Here is a 27613-nt window from a genome sequence, read left to right on the forward strand (position 1 = left end):
CCAACTGCCTCCATCTATTATTGTATTTATATCTCAGAGGGTATATGCCCTTTCCAGTTCTTTTATTCAACAGGGAATAGCCCACCTTCACCATCTACCTTTCCACATCACTTTTCGACTTTCTCTCCAAACCCAATCTTTATCTTTCATCTTCTTTTCTGCTTACACATACTGCTCATTATTCATGCACAAAACATCCCCTCAAGGGAAAACAAAAACATGAATAAACTAGAAGGGCACCGGAACAGCACATACCTCTGCCAAGGCCCCACGCTGTGATTCAATACACTGGCAAATCTCACAATGTTAGAAAACCCAAAAGAAGATTCCAGAAATCATCACTTTTTACAGATCTGTTCCAAATGTATAGTTGCAGGAGGCAAAAACAGGAGACTGGAAATATACACCTTCCTCCTGCAGCTTCTTTCCTCTCAGTCCAAATCAGGAGGCTAAATATAAAGTCAGATGACCTGATGATGTTTCATGCCGCCGTAGAAAAGGAGCCTCACATTTCTAAGCTTTTATGATAAATCTAGGAGTAGAGCAGTAGAGTCACATCTGACTGAATCTGAACACAGATCAGTTTTCTGTTGTCAGTCAACTATTTAACCCCAGTGGCTGCTGGGCCATGGAAGGTGCATGGATGCTGCCCCACTGAAATTTACTTGAAGAGCTATTTAAATATCGTTAACTTCATAGCATAATTATCTATTGTCATATTTTTAGTCAAATTGTGATATCTGCGTAAAATGAAGTAGCAGTAATTATACTTTTCTTTTTTCTTTTGTTCAGTCAAGGTAACATCTAAAAACTACACCTTGTCTGAACAAAAGAAAAAAGAAAAGTATAATTACATTAACAGAAGACAAAATGATCATCATTAGCCTTATGAAGTAGCAGTGTTTGGAGAGTACAGTAGCACAGATATCACAGTTTGGCCAAAAATATGGTTAAGTGTCATAACATAATTGCCTAACAACTAAGGCTAATGACGTTCATTTTGTCTTCTGTTAATGTAATTATACTTTTTTTTCCGTGGTTCAGACAAGGTATAGTTTTTAGATGATATTTCTAGATGTTTTGTTTTTAGATGCAAGCAGGTAACATCGAAAAACTATACCTTGTCTGAACAAAAGAAAAAAGAAAAAGTATAACTGCCTAACAACTAATTTTAACAAAAATGTGCCTGAATTAAAAAACAAACACCTTTATTTTTTAATACTCAAATGATTAATAGTCATACAGTCAAGCAGCTGATGTCAGTCAGCTTTTACTGAAGTTGTTTTAACTGTGTTTACTTCACCTCTAGGTGGATATCTTCACTTCCTGGTTGTGGGACATCGGTGAAATGAGTGTGTTGCTCCGAAAACTTCAGCCAACCAGGTGACATGAAGCAGTGTTCTTTTGGAGGCCTAAAGAGGGCGCTAATTTCTGCACCCTGTAGCCAATCACAATTGTTTAATGTTCTTGTCCTTTTGTGTTTGGATAATTTTTGCCTGGTGGCCTTGTGTGAGATACAGACATTTTCAGAACACTAGAATAAACACGGAGCAGATGATTAGCTCCAAATGTCACAGGTAAGAGTTCTATCCTGTTCAGCCCATTGCACTTCAATGTCTTTTGCACAGGGACTTTAGTTTAACAGTTATGCCATGTCAACACACACACATTACCAGTTCAAAACATCAAACATTTGGCTCTGAGTAGAAATTCATAAGTGCTGTGTTCATATTTTTGTGTAATGTTTTTGACAAAGACCCCAGAGACCCCACATCTTCCTCTGTGGAGGTAAATAGGGGTGTAAGAAAATATCAGTTCTGCAATATATTATGATATTTCATTTCACAATACTGTATCGATATTAAAAAGTACCGTAGTGATGTTTTTAGGTACTTATTCAAATGCAGATATGGCGGAGTTTAATTTTTGTTTTTTGTTTTTCTTTTTGTTTATACCTTATTTATTATCATTTAACACTGTTTTATTAAGTAATGGATATTTGAAGCATCTTAAAAACACTTTTTACTGTCTGAGGGAGGCAGATGTTAGTTGCTTTGGAAACTAGGAGAATTAGAAAAAATGTTGTGATATAGCATTAGATCCTGTTCTGATCAAATAAAAATGTGTTTAGTATTTGAACGTATTTCTAGCGTAATTCAATTCTTCCAGGAAATAATCTTTAAAAAAAAAAAGAAACAAACAAATATTTGCTTTTTTAACAGTGTCATGATATATCGTGATATATCGTATTGTGATCCTAGCATTGTGATTTGTATCGTATCGCCAGATTCTTGCCAATACACACCCCTAGAGGTAATTATCCTCATGTTGACATCATCAGTTTGTCAAATGCATTTCCCCTATATCATATCTGACTAGAGTCACGTGTCCTAAACTCATTTAATACAGATGGTTCCTTCACCCAATAATACACAGGATCTCCATTTATCAGCCAATGAATGAATCATACTAAAAATATGCAGGTTTTAAACATCCATCCCACATATAACTAGAACACACTAAGAGAAAACAAACATCAACAAAGGGCGCTCAGTCTTCATATGCGACCCAAACCCTCTGGACTTATATGTATTGATCTTTATGATGCAAAATTAAGTACATTTGGAAAACATTAAACACTGAAATCCAGAATCATCCAGAAGCATTATGACACCTAACCTGCAATGTCAAACTCTTATAATACTTAAATGGGCTACATTAGAAGAAAATCTGGATTTAAGTGAGTATTCACTGAGACATCCCTCCCAACCCACCCACCCATCACACCTGATGTAAACAAATAGAAATTATTGTAAATTCTGGTATTTCCCCCTGACATTATGTTTTCATTGTCGTCAGGAGGAAAACATTAGGATCATTTGTCCAAAACTGAGGATATTAAACTGTTAACAGACACTTCTGTCCTCGGGTTTTTTTTGTGTTTTTATGCTTTTATGTTTTTATGTGATAGGTAGAAAACACATTTTGTCTTTTAATTCTACTTTCTTTTTAATCTAACTTATTCTTAGCTACTTATACTCTGCATTTATGTATTTATTGACTGTTAATGTGGATGACTGTTTTTGTGGAGCAGTGACTGTATTTTGTATTTTGAATTTCCCCTTGGGGATTAATAAAGTCTATCTATCTATCTATCTATCTATCTATCTATCTATCTATCTATCTATCTATCTATCTATCTATCTATCTATCTATCTATCTATCTATCTATCTATCTATCTATCTATCTATCTATCTATCTATCTATCTATCTATCTATCTATCTATCTATCTATCCATCCATCCATCCATCCATCCATCCATCCATCCATCCATCCATCCATCCATCCATCCATCCATCCATCCATCCATCCATCCATCCATCCATCCATCCATCCATCCATCCATCCATCCATCCATCTGGAAGACAAACCGGCACAGGAAGACATAAAGGATCAGGTATTCTGTACTAGTCGATCCACAGATTTCACAAACTGTAATTGAAACTCTCCATCATCACTTCATGACATTAAAGTTTCTGTACGACGGCAACAAAACACAGAACATCCCTCCTGCCTGAAAACAAGCCCGCTCAGGTTGTATTTAAAGCATCCCCTGTGTTGCTTTTGAAATTCTCCTGCCTGTTAAAATCAGCTTTTTCAGGAAAACAATTCTCTCATCATTTATCCATCTCTGCGATCTCACCACCTTGTCCTTCCCCTGTTTATGTTTATGTTTATGCAATTCCCCCGCACTCAAGCACTAATGCAGGACTTTACTTTACCCAGGGGCACTGAGAATACATCTGTAGAGAGACAAAAATTACCATATGAATGATGCAAAAGCATACACTCAAATCCACAAAACCTAATACATAGCATCTAGTATAAATATACTCGCAAAGAAACAAAAATCATACACACATATTGTACCTATGCACTATAACTATATAAACACAACGCAGTAGTAACAAGTAGGACACACAAACACACCCACACTGCATTTCACTTGTGCACAGTCGTACCCACAAAAACACATAGAAATATGCAGATACATGTACACACACACACACACACACACACACACACACACACACACCAGGTCTCAAAACAACGTGATCAGCTGAAGCCCACTCCCCACCGCATGATTCAGACAACCATATGCTGCTGCAGGGCCCATTGTACAGATGAGATGCAGAGGGGTGGGGAGTGATGTTGAAGACAAGAGGAGGAGGAGGAGGAAGAGGAGGAGGAGGAGGCATAATGCAAGTTTCACAGTTAGAACAAAAGAGAGGGAGGAGGAGTGAAAAGGGGACGACTCAGACAGAACGCAAAGAATAAGGGGGAGAAAAAAAGAGGAGGAGGAGGCAGCGGAAAGAAAGAAAGGCAGTGTGAAGATGACAGGGAGAGATAAGAGAATTAGAGGAGAGTGGAGGAGGGGGATGAGGAGAGATGGCTTAAAGAAGTAAAAGAAGAAAAGGGAGCAAAGTGGAGGAACAGGCGTTTTACAATCCGGGCTTGAATGGCGCCAATGATAAGGAGTCATTAAACAGCAAAATTACATCCTAAATCTACACTCACACCTGGAGGGGAACCCAGAGGCACATCCATACAGTCTGGAGTTTCATTCAGTGGTTCATCCATTGACAAGGGAAATCGTGGCTCCGGTTGCCACGGTGACTCATAGCTTGTACAGTCATTAGTCCATCCGTGAGTCACCCACATGAACAGAACAGGCCATTTTACACACAGTATGTGTAATCGCATAACGCAACAATAAACATGTAACCCCTCACACACAAAGAGGACAGTCATTATTTGGGCTAATTATTTTATTAGTCCGTTACCCAGGGTTTATTAGAGGCTGATGTTTACTGACATATAACTTGGCCTTTCTTTGTAGAGCTGAGTGTGAGAAGGCATGCTCTCACAAGCCACTTATTAGCCAGTTATCTTAATGTCACAAATCCATTCAGTTCAACAAAGAATGATAAAAGTACTGTTTATTTTCTTCATTTATTTGCTTTTCCTGTGTGATAGGATCCACGTCTAGGTATTATCAACAAAAGACACTGATTCATTAATCTTCCGTTGGTCAGTCTTTATTCAAACAGCACTGGAAGGCACGCAGCAAAGTTCTCATCTGATCTTTGTTATCTTTGTCCTTTTATACCTGATGACTTGGGTCTCCAAAATCCCTTGGCCTCCTTCCAGTCCATCACCTTGAACTGGATTTCATGCCTACATACATATACATATGACATAAATATGTAAAGTTTAATTCTGGCTGCTTTGTCACCTCCACTTATCACCTCACACACAAACTAACCACCTTACACTGTGATAACCAGCCACTGAACTACAAGATCTCTTTTTCCCACAGTGTCCACCCAGGGGCCTGTACATACCGACAATATCTTTCTGTTACCAGACTTGACGAAACCAAACAATCTCAGACACACTAAGTTGTGTCACGACTGAAGTTGTCAGCTCCACAGCCTGTAATGAGTCTGTTCCAAGGTTACTATCATTAACGAAAACTAATGAAATGACGAAAACTAGAATAGAAAAAACATTTTTGTTAACTGAAATAAATAAAAATTACAATTAAAAGATTTGTGTGCTTACAAAACTAACTAAAACGTATAAAAATTATGGATAAAATTCCCTTTGTTTTCGTTTTTGTCAATGCCAGATTGATATGAAATCGATTTATTTCCCTCGAGCAATTTTAGCTGCTGGCACCATATGTCAGTTAACAGTCTGTCACTTCTTGTCACTTGTCGTTTAGAGTCGTCTTCTGGTCCCCACTCTACCTGGAGACTAAAGTTGGGAGAAAGCAGCAGAGTTCCGTATGAGATTTATTTGAATACAACAGAGAAGAAGATAAAAGATATTAAAAAACTACAACTAAACTAAACCTAAGCATTTAGAAAATAATGAAAACTAATAAAAACTAGCAAACTTGCTCTAAAAACTAATTAAAACTAACTGAATTAGAGAGAAAAAAAAAAGTCAAAACTAAATAAAACGAAACTATAATGAAAAATCCAAAACTATAATAACCTTGGTCTGTTCACATAAAAAGGGGCTGTGTAGTGGGCATCAGATGACCACAAACATGGGCAGATCTAACACTGCATATTTCTCATAACAAGAACAACTTCATTCTAACCAGATATGAGGAATTTGAAAATAAAATATCGCAAGAATCAAACTGCCCACTCAGTCAATGTGTAAAGTAATATTCTTATCAACATAACATCATTAGGTACAAGTGGATCTGACTAGGATTAAAAATATCTTTGCAGTTAAATTACTGTGTTGGTTAGATGCATTTGACCATTCGAGCCTTATTCTTTCAACTGTATTGTTAAACAAAGAACAAATATCTCCCATCCCATCTCCCTCTTACCATAAACAGTACTGAGGTTGAGATGGTGAGTAGTTTTAAATTTCTTGATGTCACTTTCACTGATGATCTCAGCTGGCACTTAAACATCAGCATCATTGTCAAAAAAATCACTGCAATGGCTTTTCTTTCTGTGCAAGTTAAAAAAAATTCCCCTTAAACTGCCAGATTTTATCAAATTTCTATCGTTGCGTGATTGAAAGTATCCTTACCTTCTCTCTTACAGTGTTTTTTGGTAATCTAAAATCCTTAAACAGAGTCGTCCGTTTCACCCACAGGACCACTGGTGCTGACCTGCCAGTTCTGGATGTCATTTATAGCTCTAGGCTTCTGTCCCAGGCCTTAGGTACTCTAAAGGACCCTACTGGTCACCCTGGCGCTGGTCTTTTTGTTCTTCTTCCATCCGGCAGAAGCTATCGTTCTATTAAATGTTCTACCTCTTGGTCAGCCAACAGTTTCTTTCCCAGTGCTGTGCATAGCCTTAACAACTTCATATCACATACTTAACACTGCAAGGTGTTTGTTTTATTTTTGTATTTGTGTATAAATAATGCACTTTATATTCATGCATTTTGTCCAAGTGAGTGTCGGTTGATCTACGGGTGAACCTGTCTTTTTATTACTCTCATTCATGCAATTTTTCATTATTTTTTACTTTGTACTGTTATTTATGTATTTTTATGCTGAGCTCTCGCAACTCATTTTCCAATTCAGTTTTTCTACAAATGGAAAATAATCTGATTCTGATTCTAAACAATACGTGCTACACACTTTTAATTCCCCTCAGCCAAATATAGTGAAAGATTCTGTTTAAAGTTACTGCCCTATAATTTACATTAGTTTGTCTTTGTGTAAATTTGGTGCGTTTATCTCAATGCATTCTTCAGATAATGCGATTACGTCGTTGAAAGAACATGTCACCATTTGACCTTGAAAAAGTAGGTCAAGGTCACATGCTTTCAATAGGCTTCTGCTCCATGCCAAGATGCATCCACAGTATAAATTTGATGCAGGTATCTCAATGCATTCTTCAGATAATGCGATTACGTCATTGAATGGACAGACGACAAAACGATTACAATTACCCCTTTGGCCAGAAGTTGGCCGAGAGGTAAAAACTGTATTCAGTTTACAGTCAAATCATATGAGTTTAACAAACCTAAGGCTGCAGAACATTAATCAGACTCTGTTTGGAAATTATTTATCAATGATATACACAGAGGAAATACTGAGGGCTTATTGGAGAACCTGTTTTTCCAGATGAACCTTGGATAAATTCATCAAAGAGCCACATATTGAACAATGTTAACTACATGAATTAAACTATTTGATAGCCCTAAAGACCATGGTCCTTCAGAAGTTTGTGTTTCTTTTTTTTTTTCCTCAAGTGTCTGCTATAATGTTGTAAACAATTGCTGTTGATATAATATTCACTGAAAATGGCAATGTGGCCTCTGAATGTGTGATGAAATATTTACATGTCCACTCAGAAAAAAATACAGCATCGAGAGTCAACATTTAGTTTTTTTAAGCATTCATTTTAACTCTGATTCTATCATTTTAACTCTTAGTGTTACTAGTCTGCCAAGCTGAGGTCTATTTTGTAGTATGTACAGAGTTCTGAAGGAGCTAAACAGTAACATGCTGCCATTTGGTGATAATTTAGTTTTCCTTCGAGGATGCTGCGGCACAGACTGAGCTGGTGTGTGAGCCCCATCGGACCCTCAGGCCGTATTTGGCCCTTGTGTGTTTTAAAGACTCACATGGGCAGCTTAAGCATGTACAACTCCAAAACCTTGTTTCATCTCCTTGAAAATCCTTTAGGAGGTTTGGGCAGTCATCGGGACTTTTGATCTGTTATCTCAAATCTCAGTCAGGTGTACAGCAGTCACCGTGGAAACCACAGTTGTGACAGTGAATACAGAACCACAAGTTCCTTCAGCTCCTTCATCCTGCTCCATAATACCAGGCTCTAGTCAAGATGTTGGCATCGTTCCATATCATAATAAAAAACACCTTGAACAAAAGGATAAATAATAAAAGAAATGTAAAAAAAGAAGAAAAAACATCCTTTAAGGAATTCTATTAAGATTTAGCTCGTATCAATATTTGTCTTGTGCCCCTAGCCAAAGTTTAGCTCCCTGATAATGAATCACAGCATGTTGTAGCACTGATGTGGATGGTATTGGACAGACACTGGCCTAAATTCACTGTGCAGGGATAATAGATCAATACAGAGTAGCATTTCTCGGTCACTAATTATTAATAAAAGTGTAAAATCCACCCCAACTCTGTGACAGTGCCTGGAATAAACTGGCATCTTTTAAATAACACCACAAAAAAATAAAACTAAATAACACCACAATTATTCTGTAATAATTAGTTATTCTGATGTTGCTCCATTTCTTGCTTCAACTTTCAGTGTTATGAGATAACATAGTCAGTTCAATATTTAAGCTTCAAATAGCCTGTTTACGTGACCATAAAAGTCCAATAGCTGGGAGTAATCACATAATTGTAATAATCAGATCTAAATCATTTACATGCACTTGCCATAATCCAAAAACCCTGGTTTTGATGCTCCAGTCCAGTACATTATCGGATTTCTTTCAGAGTATGCACATACATGGTTATGGTAGACTTAAACTTCCTGTTTTTTTCCGCTCATGTTTGACTACATAAGTTATGTTTTCTACAATATTAATTGTGTTTACACATGAGCAGACGTAAAAGAACAAAATAAATCAGATTAACCCAGTGGTTCCCAACCTTTGTTGGCTCATGACCCCATTTTAACATCACAAATTTCTGACGACCCCAGACATTTTTTCACGAAAACTAATTTGTTTTTGATCATGTAATAGTTTGCTATACCATGTTGCAAATAAATGTTAATTTTAGACGACATTTAGACTATATAATGTATATTATTATAGACGGAGGAAGAAAAGCCAGGTGCCCAAAGTGAGAATTTTATTTTCCTTGGTCAGGATATGTACAGTCAGTCCAGCTTGTATTTACAAGGCTGACAATTAACACTGAACAAACAAGAACTCAAACTATGAATTATGAAAGAGCTGCAGCATCTGAAACCGACTACAATGAACATTTGAAAAATAAACAGTACCACAGTGCTTCAGTTTCAGCTTCACAATTTGTCATGTCTGTTATGGATTGGGATCGTCTCTGTCAACTCACCATATATTTTTTATTACTAAGTTGTTGTTTTTTTAATCAATTACTAGAACTTTCAGGCGACCCATTTTGAACTCCAGGCGACCCCTCGTGGGGTCCTGACCCCAATTTTGAAAAACACTGGATTAACCTGTACACATGCAGGAAGACATCGGAGTATTGGGGAGAAATCCAGGTTAATGCTGCAATCTGATGAAACAGATCATCCTGTTTACATGATTACTTGAATAATCTGACAACTCCAGAAATCAGATAATGATTGAAGTATTGGTGTGCATGTAAACAGGCTGACTGGTTTAGCTTTTTTCACAGCTGTAAGGAATTTAACTCCTAAGTGCCAGGGGTCAATGCTGTTGGGAAAATAAGCTTATTTTGTTCCTCTTGCCAAGGAATAGTGAGGGAAATTTAACCGTAAATATGTGCTGAACAGTTTAAGGTGTTTCCCCAACAGCACATGACTGTAACTCTCTGTGTGCAGTCATAACATACTCCTTGCTCATAGTGGTTTATCTGCAATGCGACTGTTGAACACACAACATTTGCATTCAATTGGCCCCTACCTGGTCTATCTCCATGAGCTTGGGGAAAGCCCCCGGCCACTCGATGGCCACCTTGACGATGTCCGCCGGCGGTGGCATGGTTGTGGTGGGGGTGCTGCTGCAGTGTGGGTCTCCCTGCTTCACACCTCTGTCAGTGCTACTGGAGACGGTTCATCCAAACCTGAAGGAAAGTGAGTGAGGAGCAGATGAGGACAAAACGAGGACGAGGAGGGGAAAAGAAGAGAAAGGGGAAAAAAAGAATATAGGGCGCATTAGTCAAAAACTGGGTCCATTTGTCTGATATGATAGTTTGCTTGTATTACCCAAGTATATTACACACGACTAAGAAGAGGAGGTCAGCAGGAGTAGTGTTGAAAAATACATAATACAAGAGTGTATGCAGCACTCATGGGAAGGCTCATAAGAAACGAATAACTTCACATTTCCAGTAAAAGCTGCTGAACAGCTCAACCCAATAATTCCTTTTCATACAACATTTAGAGGAAATGATTCAATTGCCCTACATACACCGGTTTACTGTACACACTGGGCTCTAATTTTACATGACTATACCCTGAAACCAACTCTGAAGCATGAGGACCAAAGCCTGTGTGCTTGTTATCTTCAGTCCTCAACCCGAAGCTATAACATGCTCCCAGGTTTGTGTTGCAGTTGACCTTATTAAGGAATTTCTACACTGGCAGTTTGACTCATATTTAAAGGTGGGGTAGGAGATCTTGGGAAAACGGTTCGAGCAAGCTACGAGCTAAGACATCCCCCTGAAGCCACGCCTCCAGAGTACTGGCACGCAAAATGCTTGCACCCGAGGGTTCATGAGCACTGCACAGCAACAATTTGCCTGGCCCTGGCTGCAGCTCTAGCTCTGGCTCCGGCTCTGACCCCAACCCCAGCTCGCGGATCCATGTGTACCCACCGTTTTACAAAAAACAGATGCGGAAGTTGACAGTAAATATAGCGGTAGGTTAACCCACATGATAACAGCCTGCAAAACTATACCATGGTTGGTTGAGGAGATTCAGTCTTTGGTGGCCAACATAAAAATTCAGCATGAGCTTGACGAGACAACACGCAAAGAGCAAGTTTATCAGCAACTCTCTGAGCAGACAACACAGAACTAACGCGCCGCATCGCTATGACGTCCAGGTACTCTAAAGTCGGTAGTATCTTGTAATGGAAACAGTCTCCAGGAATAGTACCTGGTACCTGAGTTGAGTCGAGCTGGTTCCACATAGTGGAAAAGTGTCAATACAGAACAGCCCCAGTTCATACCTATCTGGCTAACGTTACATTTCCTAGTGATTTATGTTGGTGACAAAACAGTTTGCCGGTGAACTTTCCATCCTAATATCGCTAATATAGCCAAGCTCTGGCTCTGGCTTCGTTTCTTGTACAAGTGCTTCAAACCTCTGAGAACGCACAACTCATGCACAAAGAGGGGTATGCACAGAGGGGGGAGGAACAAATGGCAGTTGAGTTTGATAGACATATCACCATTCAATCATTTCGATGGGCAGGTTAAAATGATTGGATGGTGTTTTTTCAGTCCTGTCCCTTCCACAGGTGACTACATTTTTTTTTAATTTTTGTGTTAAAGCATTTAATTAATTGGTTGTAATCAGGGTGTGAAGGGGATTTTAAGCAATACTGTAAAAAATGCTCCAGGAAAACATCTCCTACCCCACCTTTAAGCACTAAATTCAACGTCTAATACCCACTTATACAAACTAAAACAGACAAACTAAATTTGAATTTGTCCTGTGAGATCACTTTTCCCCATCAGGAAGCTCATTTATACATTTTGCAGTTGTTGACACATGGTGTGTACTAGAACGGGCCAGTGGTTGAAATACACTCAACAGTTTAATTCACATCAAGGTTTAACTGCTGATGAGGTCACAGCAGGTACGTTAATTGAAAACAAACTTTTTATTTTAATGCTCCACAGTGCTTCACTGGGAACACGCTCCATCTAGTTTAGTCTTTTTTTTTTAATGACTTCAGGGGTGATGCAGTTTTGTTTTTGTTATTCATCTGGACATTTTATCAGCAATAAAACTCAAAGAGTTTCAAAAGTTTGAGGTATACAACAGCTCCATCTCTTTCAGTGTAGAGGAGGCAGTGAGTACAGCTACGCTTTAGCCACAATAGACAGTAAACAGGTAAACAGGTCTCAAAAGCAAAGCTGTAGCAAGTTATAGGTCCAAACCTTTTTTTTTTTTCCTAATTCCTCTTCTTATGATAAAGGGATGGAACGTTTACTCTTCTCAGTCTTTATAAATAAAACTGGTTGTCACAATTTAAGAACCACAATATGTAAGATGTGTGCAGTAGAAAGAGACACTAGGCCAGAGTACAAACGTAAACACAGGAGACGAAGATGAAGAAGACGCCAATCAAGAAGATAATGCAGCAGATGAAGACAAAGATGACGATGGACAATGAATAAAGTGATGATAAAGTTGACGAAAGATGACAGCTGATTTATTTTGCACATACATAACACTGATCAAAGTTATAATAAAACAGTAAAGGTGCAGGGAGAGGCAGAAAGTCTAAAATGGCTTATTTTAAAGCCTCCACCTTATAAATACATAAACATTATAAAAGTTATGAGACTTCCATAGTCCATACACATTCAGAATTCATTAAGAAAAGAAAGACCATATAAATACATATGTATCAATGAGATATCAATCCATCCATTCATTATCCACCGCTTATCCGGGGCCGGGTCATGGGGGTAACAGTCTAAGCAGGGATGCCCAGACTTCCCTCTCCCCAGACACCTCCTCCAGCTCTTCCGGGGGGACCCCGGGGCGTTCCCAGTCCAGCCGAGAGATATAGTCTCTCCAGCGTGTCCTGGGTCTTCCCCGAGGTCTCCTCTTGGTGGGACATGCCCGGAACACCTCCCCAGGGAGGCGTCCAGGAGGCATCCGAAACAGATGCCCAAGCCACCTCAGCTGGCCCCTCTGGATGTGGAGGAGCAGCGGCTCTAGTCCAAGCTCCTCCCTGGTGACTGAGCTCCTCACCCTATCCCTAAGGGTGCGCCCAGCCACCCTGCGGAGGAAACTCATTTCGACCACTTGTATTGGGATCTTGTCCTTTCGGTCATGACCCAAAGCTCATGACCATAGGTGAGGGTAGGAACATAGATTGACCTATAAATCGAGAGCTTTGCCTTTCGGCTCAGCTCCTTCTTCACCATGACAGACCGATACAACGACTGCATCACTGCAGACGCTGCACTCATCTGTCTGTCAATCTCATGCTCCATCCTTCCCTCACTCGTGAACAAGACCCCAAGATACTTGAACTCCTCCAATGTTCAATCAATGAGATATCATAATTTATTTCCTTAAATATTTCTTAAACGATATCTCTGATGTGCCATTTCCAAGAACATGTGAAAATTGGCTCCACAATTTATACCCTCTATACCCAATACAAAACAGAGCTCTTGATGTGACACATTTAGGCAAATGAAAATGTTGATTTTGACGAGTATTGTATCTACAAACTGCAGCATTGGTTGCAAAATACAAAATGAAATCAAGTTACTTTGATTATACTGAACTGAACAATGAAGGACTAGACAGTGATGGAGAATAACAAATGAATAACAAAAATAAGAAGATACAGAAGAAGACAATGACCACTATAACAATATAAAAACTAGAAAAGTACTCAGAGAGTGCAGACCTCCGCCAAGGCAGATCAGTGCCCCCCCCCAATCACCACCAAAATTTAATCATTTCTTCCTTGTGCTAGTATCAACATTTCCTGAAATTGTCATCCAAATCCATCCATAACTTTTTGACTTATCTTGCACATGGACAGACAGACAGACAGAAAAACCAACACTGGCAAAAACATAACCTCCTTGGTGGAGGTAATGAAGAAGGCAAAAGAACTTTTACTCAGGAGCACAAATCAGCCTTTAAAGTTAAAAGAAATAATGATATTATGTTCATAATCATAATCAATATTGACAAATATGACAATTTTTATGGTGTTAGCATGTTCGTGCCAAATTGCCCAGCCCTATTTGTGCTGCGATAACTGCTGTTCAGCCTCAACCTCTGCAGTCCTGCAGCAGGTGGAGCTGTCCATCGGAGGCGTGGGAGACACCTGCTGTAAATCTTTACCCTTGCATCAGCAAATCGGAGCTCTCCTCTCCTGGCAGAGCGTTATGTTCCTTTCATCCAATAAATGCAACATCACTGTCCTCATCCATTCACACACTCACACGTCTGCTTATACTGACTTTCACACATCTTTTCTGTTTACTTTGAGTTCGCTTAGGTTGCTTTGTTTTCACTAAACTATCAATTTATTGGCCTTCACACAGCATGTCATTATTTTTTTTTAGCATGACTCAGGCAATGGTTTACCATGTTTACATCAAAAGTCACTTTATAGTCTCTTCATGGAGTTTGAATGATGTGAGCAGTTATGCAGTGAAGGGCTTCTCATTTTCATATTTGAGGAGTGCCCACAAAGTTATTCACCAATGTGTTTTGGGGTTGCAAAAAGAGACAACATGGTGACACAGGGTGAAAAGGATGTCGGGGAAACTAGAGTAGGTGGGGAATGTAATGATTTGGGAGGAAAACACTCCAGAGATCATGAACAATCACACTGTGGATATATGCTTTGCGGCTCTGGTTCATATAGGAATAAGGATGCTTGTGTTTCAGGTATACACATGGACTGTAATCCTGGGTGGTTCCTCCCTGTACAGAAAACTCCTGAGCGCATACACACACACACACACACACACAAAAATCACAATGTCTGACACGGGAATGGGAAGCAGGATTGAACTTGAAACCCTGTGGCTTTATAAGATAAGCCATTTAAGGAAGCCATGGAGGAAAAACAGCCAAATTACAGTGTCAGCGCCAACTGCATGAGAGAAGCAGGTAAAAAAAATAACGTGTGTTTGCAGGGAGATGTAATGAAACCCTCCACTTCACAGTTATCAAGTGGAAAATGTTGCATAGATATATATCCCCAAAACCAACTGAGGATGGCATCAATAATTTACCCTCCCAGCCCGTCTAGGAAGCTTGGATCATCCTAGTTCCTGGTGGAGAAGCCTGTTTACATATTTAATCTCAATCCATAATGCATGAAGATGGGCTCAGTCTAATTCCTGAGAGACAGCTGTTGAAGAGAACAGTGGGAACATGTCATGTATATAGTATATCTGTATGTGTGGAGGTAGGAGAGATGAAATGTGTGTGTTTTGTGCATGCACTCCGGCAGCCTGTGAACACCTGCTAAGTTCATACAGCACTGAGTATTTTTATGCCCATGTGTTTGATTGGCACGTATTCACTTAAACATAGGATACGTAATGAGACGAGCCTGGCGTTGTGTGTGTGAGTCAGCCCATAATAATCCACATAGCCTTTATTCAAGGGCCCGTTACCATGGCAGCCACTGCATCAATAGCTTGAGATGCATCTTTCTTTCCAAAGCGCATGTCATACTCAAGTCACGTTTGTCACAACTCCCCAAAAATGAGTCACTCCAACCCCTCTGATTTGAATTTCATCAGTGAAATAAAAGAGTATGTTTGCTGAAGATCACTGCTGTTTCATAACACATGTTAAATACTTTGACTTTAGCAATGTTGAACACATACAGCTCACTGTCTCCCTCCCTTTCTCTGTTTTTCCTCCCTCTCAGCCTCTCCTTCTCCTTTGTAACCTTATGCAGAAACAAAACAATGCTTCTGGTGCCATTTGTTGAGAGGTAATGTGCTGGCTGAGATGCAAAGAAAAACACTAATGCAACACAAACATCTGGGTAAACACAATACAGCACGCATCACTCTTATGAGCTCTCCTCTGATGAATCAAACATTAGAATTAAAAAAAATAAAAAAAATACACACACAAAAAAAACTTGCTACCGATTATAGTGTCTGTATAAAAATGTTTCTCACTAACACAAGCCACACTGTACAAATGCACAGAATGTGTGAATGTATGATTCATTCAGCTTGTATTGTACCAACAATAGTATGTTAGTCATCTGGCATACACAGACTTCCATCCTGTTTTGTATTCACTGAAGACAGATCAAGACTACAGTGAGACAAGAAAAAGAAACTTCATTAAAATGTTGTAGTTTATTACGAGTTACACCACATTTCATAGTTTTGACCATCATCACTTTGTAATAGGTTGTATTTGCCTGCAGGGATCTCAGAATGCGGCATTATGAGGAAGTTTTACTACACAACCCTCATGAACATTCTCTTCTATATACACTGCTGCAGTCTGCAAACCATTTTCCTGTGCAATGGTGATTTATCAGATATTCTCCACGCTCCTGCTCACTGTTTTATAGGGACGGTTCTGCAATGAAATTCTGCACAGATGCATCAATATATCGGCATAAAAGCTGAAGATGTGATTGCCTTGACTGAAAAAAGTACATTGGATACAACTTGGAATTAATTCAAAATGCACCATTTATAATATCTTTACAACTATTAAGTGACCTATTCATTATACATGAAGGTCCTCTGCCTTAAGTATATTAATAGCAATGATTTGAGGCTGTTAATTTTAATATCTACCTATGCATTAATTCCTCCTTTTTAAACTGTTTCTCTAGTGTGTCTGTCATTACCAGTGCTGTCAATGAATAACCCTCATCAAGTCTCCTAGAAGTATAAGAGAGCTTTAGGCTACAGCAATATACAGGGTGTATCATAAAAACTATACATTTTGAAAAATTACCCCCAGTTCTGCATTTGATCATTTTTGAAATTTCCTTTTATGGACGTTTGGTAGGTAGGGGATTGGTGGATATTTGTCCAAATTTACAGACCCAGGTTTTCATGCATGAGTGAGCAGGGGCAAATTGCACAATCCAAGTTAAAACTGGTTTGTGCGAAGTAGCGGTGGGATTTAAATCCAATCAAAGGTCATGGGAGGGGACTTACCCTAACCCTAACCCTAACTTGGACTGTCCTCAGTGACATTTTCAGGCCTAAACAAGTTGAATTAACTTTGAAAGGCATGAACAGCTGCCATGGGCAAAGAAATGAAATTGACATGGTGGCCAAAGTGTTAATGCTGTAACCTGGCAATTTTGTGGAAAACAAGATGGATGCCCATTGTCCCCTCCCATGACCTTTTTTTTTTATAACTTATATTTTATTAATTTTTAAAAGAATAAAAACAAAATGAAAACACAACAACATGAACATGTCTGGGTAGCACAGTCTTATCAATAATTTTGCTTATATAATGTCCATTTTTTTTTCCACTTTTTGTTCATTTGTGGTTCTTGTAGTCTCAATCTGTGTGTTAGTTTTTCCATTAGAAATATGTCCTCAATCGTAGTTATCCATTGATCCTTTGATCTTCCCCCATTTCCTTGTTATACATTTTTTTGCAGCTATCAACATCACTTTTACCAAATATTTATCATATTCACGTATAGTGCCATCACCAAAGTTGCACAAATAAAGAATTTCAGGTTTCTTTGGAATTGTCTACCCTAATACTTGACATAGGACATTGTAGATCATTTCCCAATATTCCAAAAATTTCCGACATTTCCAAAAAACATGAGAATGGTCAGCATCCATCTCCCCGCATTCTCTCCAACATTCCTGATGCCTCTGTAACTGTTTACTTTTAAACTTGGGTGTAATAAAAAATCTTATAAGATTTTTCAGGCGAATTCCCTCCATGTCCGAGAGCTAGTAGTTGTATGATGTAATTTCCACATGTTTAGCCAATCTATATCATCAATTTTTATGTCAAATTCTCTTTCCCATTTTACTTTTACATAGTAAATTGTTTGCTTATCAAGATTTATTAAGGCTTTATATAAAGCTGAGATTATCCTAATATTGCTGTCTTTATATGCTTTAGTCATGATTTGAACCACATCGCTCTCTTCCATGGAGGGTCCCACCTGTATTTCCCCTTTAAAATAGTCTCTCATTTGAAGATAACGATAAAAAATCATGTTTCTCAAATTGATATTTTTGTGCCAAAGTTTGGAAACTCTCCAGCCTCACATTATTTTCCAGAACACACCAAGCTGTAACTCCCTTTGATTTTCCAATATTTATAGTTTTGGTCAATTTTGGATGGTATAAATTTGGTATCACATGCTATCCATTTTAGTTTTGTTGCATGCCTTTGTACTTTATGTATACGCATCATTCTAAACCAAATATTAAATGTATGTTTAGTTATTAAGTCTAAATTAATTTTATTTTTTTCATAAGCATCTTTATCTCCAAGACAGTTTTGGATAGGCTGTTCCAGTGTTCCAATTTCAATATCTTTCCACTTACCACGGTAACATGGATTACACCAACAACCCTCCCATGACCTTTCATTGGATTTAAATCCCACCGCTACTTCGAGCAAACCAGTTTCAACTTGGATTGCGCAATTTGCCCCTGCTCACTCATGCATGAAAACCTGGGTCTGTAAATTTGGACAAATATCCACCAATCCCTTACCTACCAACATCCATAAAAGAAAATTCCAAAAATTATCAAATGCGGAAATGGGGGTAATTTTTCAGAATGTATAGTTTTGGTTTTTTTTATACACCCTGTATAATATTGACTACAGAGGTTGAGGTGTGTTATAAACATGTAACTGGATTCTGAACATGGAGAAAGTGGTTCCTGGTGAAGCCCTAGCCTGTACTTATTTTACATTTTGACAGATACTATTGGTGAAAATTTGCAGTTTGTGAATGGCCAATTTTTTTTATTTATTTATTTTTTTTAAGAAGAGACAAAAAAGCCTGAGCTGCAGTACTACAGAAACAAATATATGAAGATTTCATAAGAGGAACTAGTGAAAACAAATAAAGATCCATATTCTTTCTGCTCCACATCAAATCAGAATGAGTCTGATTGTACCACGTCATAACAGGGGTAAATTGTCACATTAGCAGTCACTTTATAGGTATCTTTATCCTTCTGAGACCCAGCAATGCATTTTTGTCCTCTGTAGGGTACAAGAGTTTCACAGTTTAATTAAAAAAAAAAAAAAAGAAAAATAAGAAAAAAACTACACAGTCCACTGCAGAGGACATTCCATAAAAAAAACTTTAAAAATGCATCTGAAAAAACTGTTGCATTGTGCTGTTTCAAATAAGGCAATTATTCAGTGTAAAATAGCCAAAACTTATACTTTTCTGGGTCTCAGGAGGTTAAAGGTATCTTCAATGCACTGCTGTGTCTCCCAAACTTAGGGTCAGGACCCAGAATGGGCCGTGGAGCTGTTTTTATTGGGTCACCCACTGGGAGAGTAAAGTGCATAATAATAGAATAAAAGTGTTTTCTGAAAATGCTCTTTAACTGTTGTCCTCATCAGCATTATGTGAAATGAAGATCAGAAGCCTCTGAGAAGATGAAAGAAGATGTAACAAGATGAAAATGATATAAAAGATGCAACACAATGAAAACCACATAAAATACTATAAAACCATAAAGACCAACAAGAAGAACAATGTTGGTTTGTTGATAGAAGCAGCTGTTAGCATTATCTTAGTATTTAACTTTGTTTTGACAATGAAAGAGTCGGTAAAAATGATAATATGAAAATTCATAATGCAATTCTATAAATCTGGGTTCTGAGGAGATGCAGCTGTTATGATCGAGGGTTCAAGCTGAAAAAGTTTGGAAATAAGGGACATACTGAATTGTTGCTAATGCATCAACATATTCATTACATCAGCCTCAGAAAATAAAAGGAAATACTTGTCTATACTCATAGTTTACATAATCTTTGTGCCATGTTTCTTGACCAGTGGGTCTTCACTTTTCCATTGCCGTTGCATTCCAAGGCCTCAGTTACTTCAGTGCAATTTAACTGGATAAAAAGAAAATGCGACATAAAAACTATTGATACTTAAAGCTGTGTATGACTTTCGTCACCAATTTTTCATCAAATCTGTAAAATCCAAGTCATAGCCTAAGTATCCCAAATCCGTAAGTCTTTCCGTGATTACACACCTGAATCTCCTCCTTCACAGTGAACAATTTCGAAGTGCACTCCACCATAAACACTCCATGTGTTTACAAACAGAGCCACTAGGTCACTCGAGCATTTTCGGAAAATTATCACGAATGGTGGTGATTATGGTGAAGTACACTTTGAAACTGTTCACTGTGAGGGAAGAGATTCAGGTGCATAATCACATGAAGACTTTTGGATTTGTGATACTTAGGCTATAACTAGGGTTTTACAGATCTGATGAAAAATTGGTGATTAAAGTCATACACAGCTTTAGTGATAGGGGAACATATGTACTTATTTAATGCTTTATATCATTTACATTTTAAACTGGAATTAATGCAATATATGACAAATTCCTGTTGCTTACCATTAAATGCTCTGATGCCTGTGGTGTTTTGTGATTAATTCATACACAACTTGATATGTGATGAAATTGGGTTCCATAAAACTTTGTTTATGTAACTTAATTTATCTTTACTACCCTACGCACCACAGAATCTTGTTTTCACTCATGCCTATGCATGTGTGCGTGCGTGCGTGCGTGTGTGTGTGTGAGACCACCATAATTCACAAATGAATGCATCCATCTTCATGAAACTTGGTAGGTACACTGACTGAGTGAATATCTAGGACTGATTAGATTGTGGTGCATCTAGTATAAGAATTAATGAACCAGCATGAAGAAAAGTTTCAACCATAATAAAACATTTTTTATATTCCCTCTCAGATGTGGTGCCGAATTCCCATCTGACAAAGTTTTGATTAAAAAACAGAAAAAAATCTTTGTTTTTCTAGGAGAACAGACGCAGAGGCTGATCAAATACACAAGTCTATAAATGGGTTTTTCTCCAACTCAAATCTGGCTGATTTGGTTTCATACAAAATTATGGATGAAGTTACTGTAAATTAGCTTTGCTTAGCTGACCACCTGGACTATTAACAAAGGAAAGTGACCTGATCATTTATTACTAGTGAGTAATGGAACTGATGATACATCCCACTTATGAGTACAGGAGAAGGAACTCTGGGTAAAACACTTTCCTTTTGGAGCGCTCCTCTATCAATCCAAATTAAAAGACTGAGGCCAAAGTCAGTCAACAGACTGATTAGAAAAACCCCTTGCAATCAGAATCAAAAGGAGGTGGGCGTGTCTTGTTTAATCTCAGAGCATTTGATTAAGGTAATTATGTAATGTTTGGTTCAATGACACACACATAATTATTATTTGAAATCAACAGACTCAATTTCTAAAATATTTTTAGAGAGAAAAGAGGTGCTGACGGACTCATAGGTGTCATTGGTACAGACACATCGGGACACGTACATCTAAACTGGACAGAAAAAGTTACAATATGTCACCTCATGGTAAGATGATCCTGGGTTTGAACCCACAACCTTCCAGCTGGGGCATTTCTGGCCTTGTTCAGACCCAGCATCAACATGCGTTCTGAGACATCAGATCAGTAGATGGTTCTAATGCAAGATGGGAACAAATTCCAGGCTCACTGAGATCATTGTGAACACGACCATGAACATCTAAGTCCACTTTGTTTTAGCAACATGAAGACAAATTAGTCCTGTGACACAGTGAAGGACTGTTTACTCAGCTGAAGTCATCTATGCAATGCCACTAATCCACTGAACGTATCAGCTCAGCTCGTCTGACTTTCCTCAGTTTTGACATCAGCAGGTTGCATTCCCACTGCTGGTCCAGTATGCACCAGCTTCAGCATGACTGTAGTTATGAGTAAGGCAACAATGGAGGAGCAGGAAACTTAAACTGGAAGTTCTCATTTTTTAAAGGTGTTTTTAGGAGAATAAAAAGGTTTAAACTTCATATTTATGAATGATTTATCAAGAAAAAGGATGCTTGAAAATTTGCTCTGGTATTTTCTGAGATGCTGCACATTCATATTGACACATTCTTGATCGACCAATCTGTGATCTTTATGACTTAATGTCACATTTCGTGCTGTTATGGCTCGCCTGGAATTATGCTGAAGATGATGGTAGAAATAGTACTAGGTGGTCCCTGCATTCCTGTGAGGGAAACGAACAAAAGGGCTGTGCTGAGTCGAGGAGAGTTGAGCTGATTCCGTCAGTGGAGACGGAGTTATACATAGAGACGACGTGTCCCCTGTCCCCACCCTTTACCCAGTTCCAGTCAGGTAGTGGGGGGGCTGGAGGATGTAAGTACAGGAGCCACAGAAAAAGAATTAGTGAATGACATTTCCTCACATATATGGCATAATGAACTTTAAAGCTTTACTTTAGTACATAATGTGTACCCTTAGTTACCAAAGAACTCTTTTCAGTGGAAAGCGGACTATATATCATACACTATTTGTGGTAACTGCAGAATTGGCTTTGGTTTTCCCGTAAAAAGAAAGCCAGCGTGTGCGCAAACATATTTCGAGCACCTTGTCATCATCTTCCGAGAAATACAGATGACTCAGAGATAGACAGCCTTGAGGCTTATTGATTGGAGTCACAACACACACTCCAGGGCACACACCTACCTCATTGTCGACAGCCCCTGTATAAATCCCTCAAAAATGGATTTAGATGTAATTGAGAGAGACACGGCAATTCAACCCACCAGTGCACGATGAGCAGGGCTACAAATAATCCTGCGCTCATATGATCAACATGTTTTTTCCCCCCAGAAATCAATACACAGCTCTAGGTAACAACTTCAGAGCAACAAGGTTTCACACCAGCATGTGGCTCTCAGGTGTGTTTGTCTTCATATATTCTCTACACACTGATCATGAGTGTTTACTACAGCCTGGGGGGCTGTGTTATCAATTCCTGATCTGTCGCTCCTGGTATCTCATCCCAGCCTCTTTACAGTGCAAATGGAACCTTGTTATCAGGCTGGCTGCTGTCAGAGCTCATCATGTCAGAGCAGGTGATTTGCTGCTACCTGGTTTATTTGACTGTGAGGGAATGTGAGCGAGTATTTGCATTTTTTTTCCCCTCATTGCGTGTAGGTTAAACAAGCCACAGAGAAGTCTGATGCAGACTGTGTTTATGTGGACCCTAACACTCCACTAATAATGAGAATAACAGCACAATCAACCACCCGACCAACCTAAATCTGACAACAACGGCCTGATCAGAAAGAATTTTCAGTCGGATTGCAAGGAGTGATGTAAACCTCTGACAAACCACTCAAAAGGAAAATATTAGCTGTGTAGACTTCTGATCTGATTGGTTCTGTTTGTGTGCATGCTTGACTCACATGAGGATAATAAGTTTACCATTCCTAATAACTGAAAGCTGGAAAAAAACATAGTTTTCTGTTATAATTCCTACAGTATGTACATTACTTTGTGCTTGTCAAAAAACACATTCTGATTAAATGCGCTGAGCTTTTTATTGAATTAACATCCATGTAAACACTTGTTAGAATAGCTGGTCTAAATGATTTCAATGAGAAAGAGTGTCCCAGTTTTCGCAGCCACTGTGTGTTGGCATACACAGACTATTCCGTTCAGCTCCAAATTACAAAACCATACAAAATTCCTTGTAAGATGTTCGGAATTAAGAATTGAGAATCTTTTTATTTTATTTAAAATTAATTCATATAAACTCAAATGGATATTAACTGATACATATACATTATTACAAATATTAAATTATTTAACTCATTGTTGTATTGTGGCTGCCTCCGCCGCTACCGCTGCCACAATAATACCAGCAAATTAGGCTACTGGTATTATTACTATATATTTTTGTATTATTACAGCAATTATTATTTTCCCCCTCACTCCCCCTTCTCTTTCTCTCACTTTCTTTCACACTCCCCTCTTCCCAATTGCCCCCAACCAAGCTACACTGTTCAGTTGCTCTTTACTTTTATGATCTTTTTCATTGTAATATGATGTTGTCATTGTTGTCATTACTCTGTCGTTTGCTGCTGTTGTTTTTCTGTCCACAATGTCTTGTTAACTATCACTAATATAAAAAAATAAAAATAAATAAAAATAAGAATTAAGAATCTTTATTTGCCAGTACAGTATACGTGTTAACATGCAACACACCGAAATGTACCATTTGCATTTAACCCATTACTAGCTGAGTATGCAGGAACACACCACACACTACAGACTAAGAGCAATGAGCTGCAGTGTCAGGTGCTCAGGGAGCAAATGGGGGTTTCAGTGCCTTGCTCAAGGGCACATCAGCCAACATCATTTGACATGGCTAAGGAAAGTGACTGTTCCACCAGTATGTTTACATGTAGCCAGGATTTCATTCCTTTAAACATCATCTTTTCAAAGGTACTTTTTCAGATACAAAAACTTTTTGATATCCTGATTAAAGTAGGTGCATCTACACCAGGGAGGGGCTGTGTGCTGCAACCTGTGGTAAAAACTGCAAATGAGACTAAATGTTCTGAATATGCAATGAAACCAGAATAATATCAGCGTCTCCCACATGACTAAGTTGGAAAACTCTCTTTCAGAAATTGGGCCCAATTCAGAATAACCCAATGGAATATACTGTTTACAGGACACCCGTCAAATACCCATCTTGTCATATTAAGACTGCAGCATTAGCGTGCATGTAAACATATGGAGTGTTTGTTTTCCAGGATCTGACTCCACTTGCTTCCTTGAGTCTTTTCCTCTGCTCAGTTACTTGACTTTTCTCCTATATCAGATGTTCCATCCTTTCATCAGTCTCCCCCTTTTCTTCCAGACCAGGTTTTAGAACATATCATTTTGCCTCATTTCTACAAAGGGAACATTAAACTCTTCATTCACTTGACACGCATTAATAATCCCCACTGGTTTAATTGCAATAATGTCCTGTAAGCAATAACATGCTGCCAAAACTATCAAACCACAAAATTATCAAACCACAAGTCTCAACTAGGCTCCAGTCCAGTATAAGGTATTTCTAATGTATGAGTGTGTGTATGTGAGCAGTTAATCTGTCTTCAAACAGTTGCCTCACCTGCCATAACCGGCGAGGCCTGCGTCGTTGAGTTACAGGGGCCATAATTCCTCAGGATTAGCTCCAAAAGAAGCCACAAAATCTCATGTTACCCTCAGAAACCAGCGATCTGATCTTCTGCCAGAGGTCGAAATGAAAGAACAAAGCCATCAATAAAGAGGGGGGAGAGGGTAAGAGGAGAGGAAAGAGAGCGAGAAAGAAGCGGTGAGGTCCTGTGATTTGTTGGCAGCAAAAGGGTGCTGGGTTTCACCTAAATAATTCATAATGTGTAATGTGAGGGTCATGTCAGCTATAGAATGAGGAGGAGAGGGGGAAATGAGACGAGAGGGGACAGTGGATGTGGAAAATGCAAAACTAGAGACAAGAGAGACATAGAGAGTGGGAGGAGATGTCATTATTAGTGTAAAGGAAGGCGGCAAAAAGACACTGAATGGTGACATTTGCGGGTAAATACCAATTACTATACATATAAATGAAATATAAAGAGCAAAAGGGCCATATTATGTACTAAAGGTCTGAGAAAAAACGAAAACAAGAAGCAACAGTGGATGGAAAAAGAGAGGCAGCCACAGAGGGAAAAAGGCAAATTAGGCAAATAATGAAAAACAATAAAAGAGCAAGCAATGAAGATGTGACAGCACCCAAGATGAGAAAACACAGAATTACACTGGGTGGTTCTTCAGCGGTGCTTATGTGACTGCACACTTAAATTTATGGGCACCTCTTTCTAATAAGAGGCACCGAATAAAGAACTTCGACAATGTTTACAATTAGGTTATTAATATGGATGTAAACACAACCACAAATCACTGCTTTCTAATGTTTGTGCTGTAACACATGAGGAAACAAGAACAATAGTGACCTGTTCTTTGCCAATTAGTGCATCCATATTAAAAATGTTCATTTATTACTGAGGTGCTTTTGAGTTTCATTCATTAGTTATGTTCAAATAATAAGTGGTAGTTTGGTTTAGGGGTGCACTAATCTGACTTTTTCAGTTCCGATACCAATGCTGGGGCCTTGAGTATCGGTTGATACCTGATACAGATCTGATATCATTGTTGATTTAGAGCAGAGGTTCTTAACTGGGGGGGGCACTCTCCCGGGTGTTCCTACAGTATGTACATTACTTTGTGTTTGTCAAAAAACACATTCTGATTAAATGCCTTGAGCTTTTTATTGGATTAACGTCCATGTAAACACTTGTCGGAATAGATGGTCTAAATAATACCTGATAAACATCCGATATTGTTGATTTAGACCAGAGGTTCTCACCGGGGGGGGGGGGGGGGGGGGGGGGGACGACACACACACACTCAAGTCAACTCACTCAAGTAACTCAAGTAAACCCATCATGCGTGTGGCGTGTAGGTGCGTTAGTGACTACTGTTGTACATCACAAACAGTATAAATCACTCGGCACATATTCCTCGCTCACGGATTGAGGTCCCATGAGCGGGGAGGCATATCGTTTGATGTATTGTCCCCCAGTTGCAAATTTGGTTTTTGGGGAGTAGGTAGTCAATGATAAGGCGAGGGGGAGCTCACTGTCACTTTCTCACCACTCTATCTACGGAGCTATATAATCCACCACATCCTCCACATACAAGTCCATGTGTTACTTTTAGACTTATGTTCGTCTTATGGATTGGTTTGCTTTACCGATCCTCCATCCAGCTAAAATGTTGGGGCCGATATGAGATCATACTATCGGATTGGTGCAACCTTAGTTTGGTTTCCTACCTCTAACCCTAATGATTTGTGTCGTGTGCAGGACTGTGCACATTTAACAGTAATGCTGCTTTTTTCCAAATGGTATCAGCCCCACTCTCCTTGGTTTGGCCACTGGTGTGTTTAAGTGCTCCCCAAGTGCAGTGGTCATCATAACAGTCGCTTTTCCATTGACCCTTCAAATTGCGCAATATAACTTGCGCATAAAATTGATCTAATGGTAAACAACAATTTCGCCAAACTCTAATTTTCAATTAAAAGTTTTTGCGCTGGCAAGAGGTGGTTTGTCAGATGGCATATCACGTAAAACTGCAATGGAAAGACCCTTTTTCGCAACTAGAGTCAGGGTGAATTAAAAAACGGATGTTGACGAACGTTTACAACAAGCGAAGAGAAGAAGAAACGTGTGGACACACAGGAAACCCAATCATTTTTTAATTTAGTACAAGATAAAGAGGTACTATATAATAATAATGAATATATCTGTAAATCAACACCATATTTATGTTCGTCGCCATGTTTTATGGAATGACTTCTCATGTCATCTCACGATAATAAATAAACAATCATCGCATTTGTAATTAAATGGAAAAACCAACATTACGCACTTCTGTTTTTTCGACATTTAGTAAATATCAGTAAAGTTTGCATAGATATCTAATGGAAAAAGCGACTGATGTTAACTACTGTCACTCCAATCTTCAGAGTAACTGCAGCTATGAGCGATTGCAACAA

The 27613-nt window shown here is 38.7% G+C and overlaps 1 protein-coding gene across 5 annotated transcripts in view; it reads right to left on the reverse strand.

Moving 5' to 3' along the window:
- The window catches only part of elmo1 (engulfment and cell motility 1 (ced-12 homolog, C. elegans)), a 226214-nt gene that overhangs the window by 123189 nt on the left and 75412 nt on the right, over window positions 1-27613 (reverse strand). For all 5 annotated transcript variants that reach the window (XM_030147280.1, XM_030147281.1, XM_030147277.1 and 2 more), the window contains exon 2: window positions 10167-10326. In XM_030147280.1, coding sequence (XP_030003140.1) covers window positions 10167-10244 — 78 coding nt within the window. In that variant the 5' untranslated portion in view covers window positions 10245-10326. The remainder of the gene's footprint in view (window positions 1-10166; window positions 10327-27613) is intronic.

Source organism: Sphaeramia orbicularis, chromosome 11 (genome assembly GCF_902148855.1).
Source record: "Sphaeramia orbicularis chromosome 11, fSphaOr1.1, whole genome shotgun sequence".
Taxonomy (NCBI): domain Eukaryota; kingdom Metazoa; phylum Chordata; class Actinopteri; order Kurtiformes; family Apogonidae; genus Sphaeramia; species Sphaeramia orbicularis.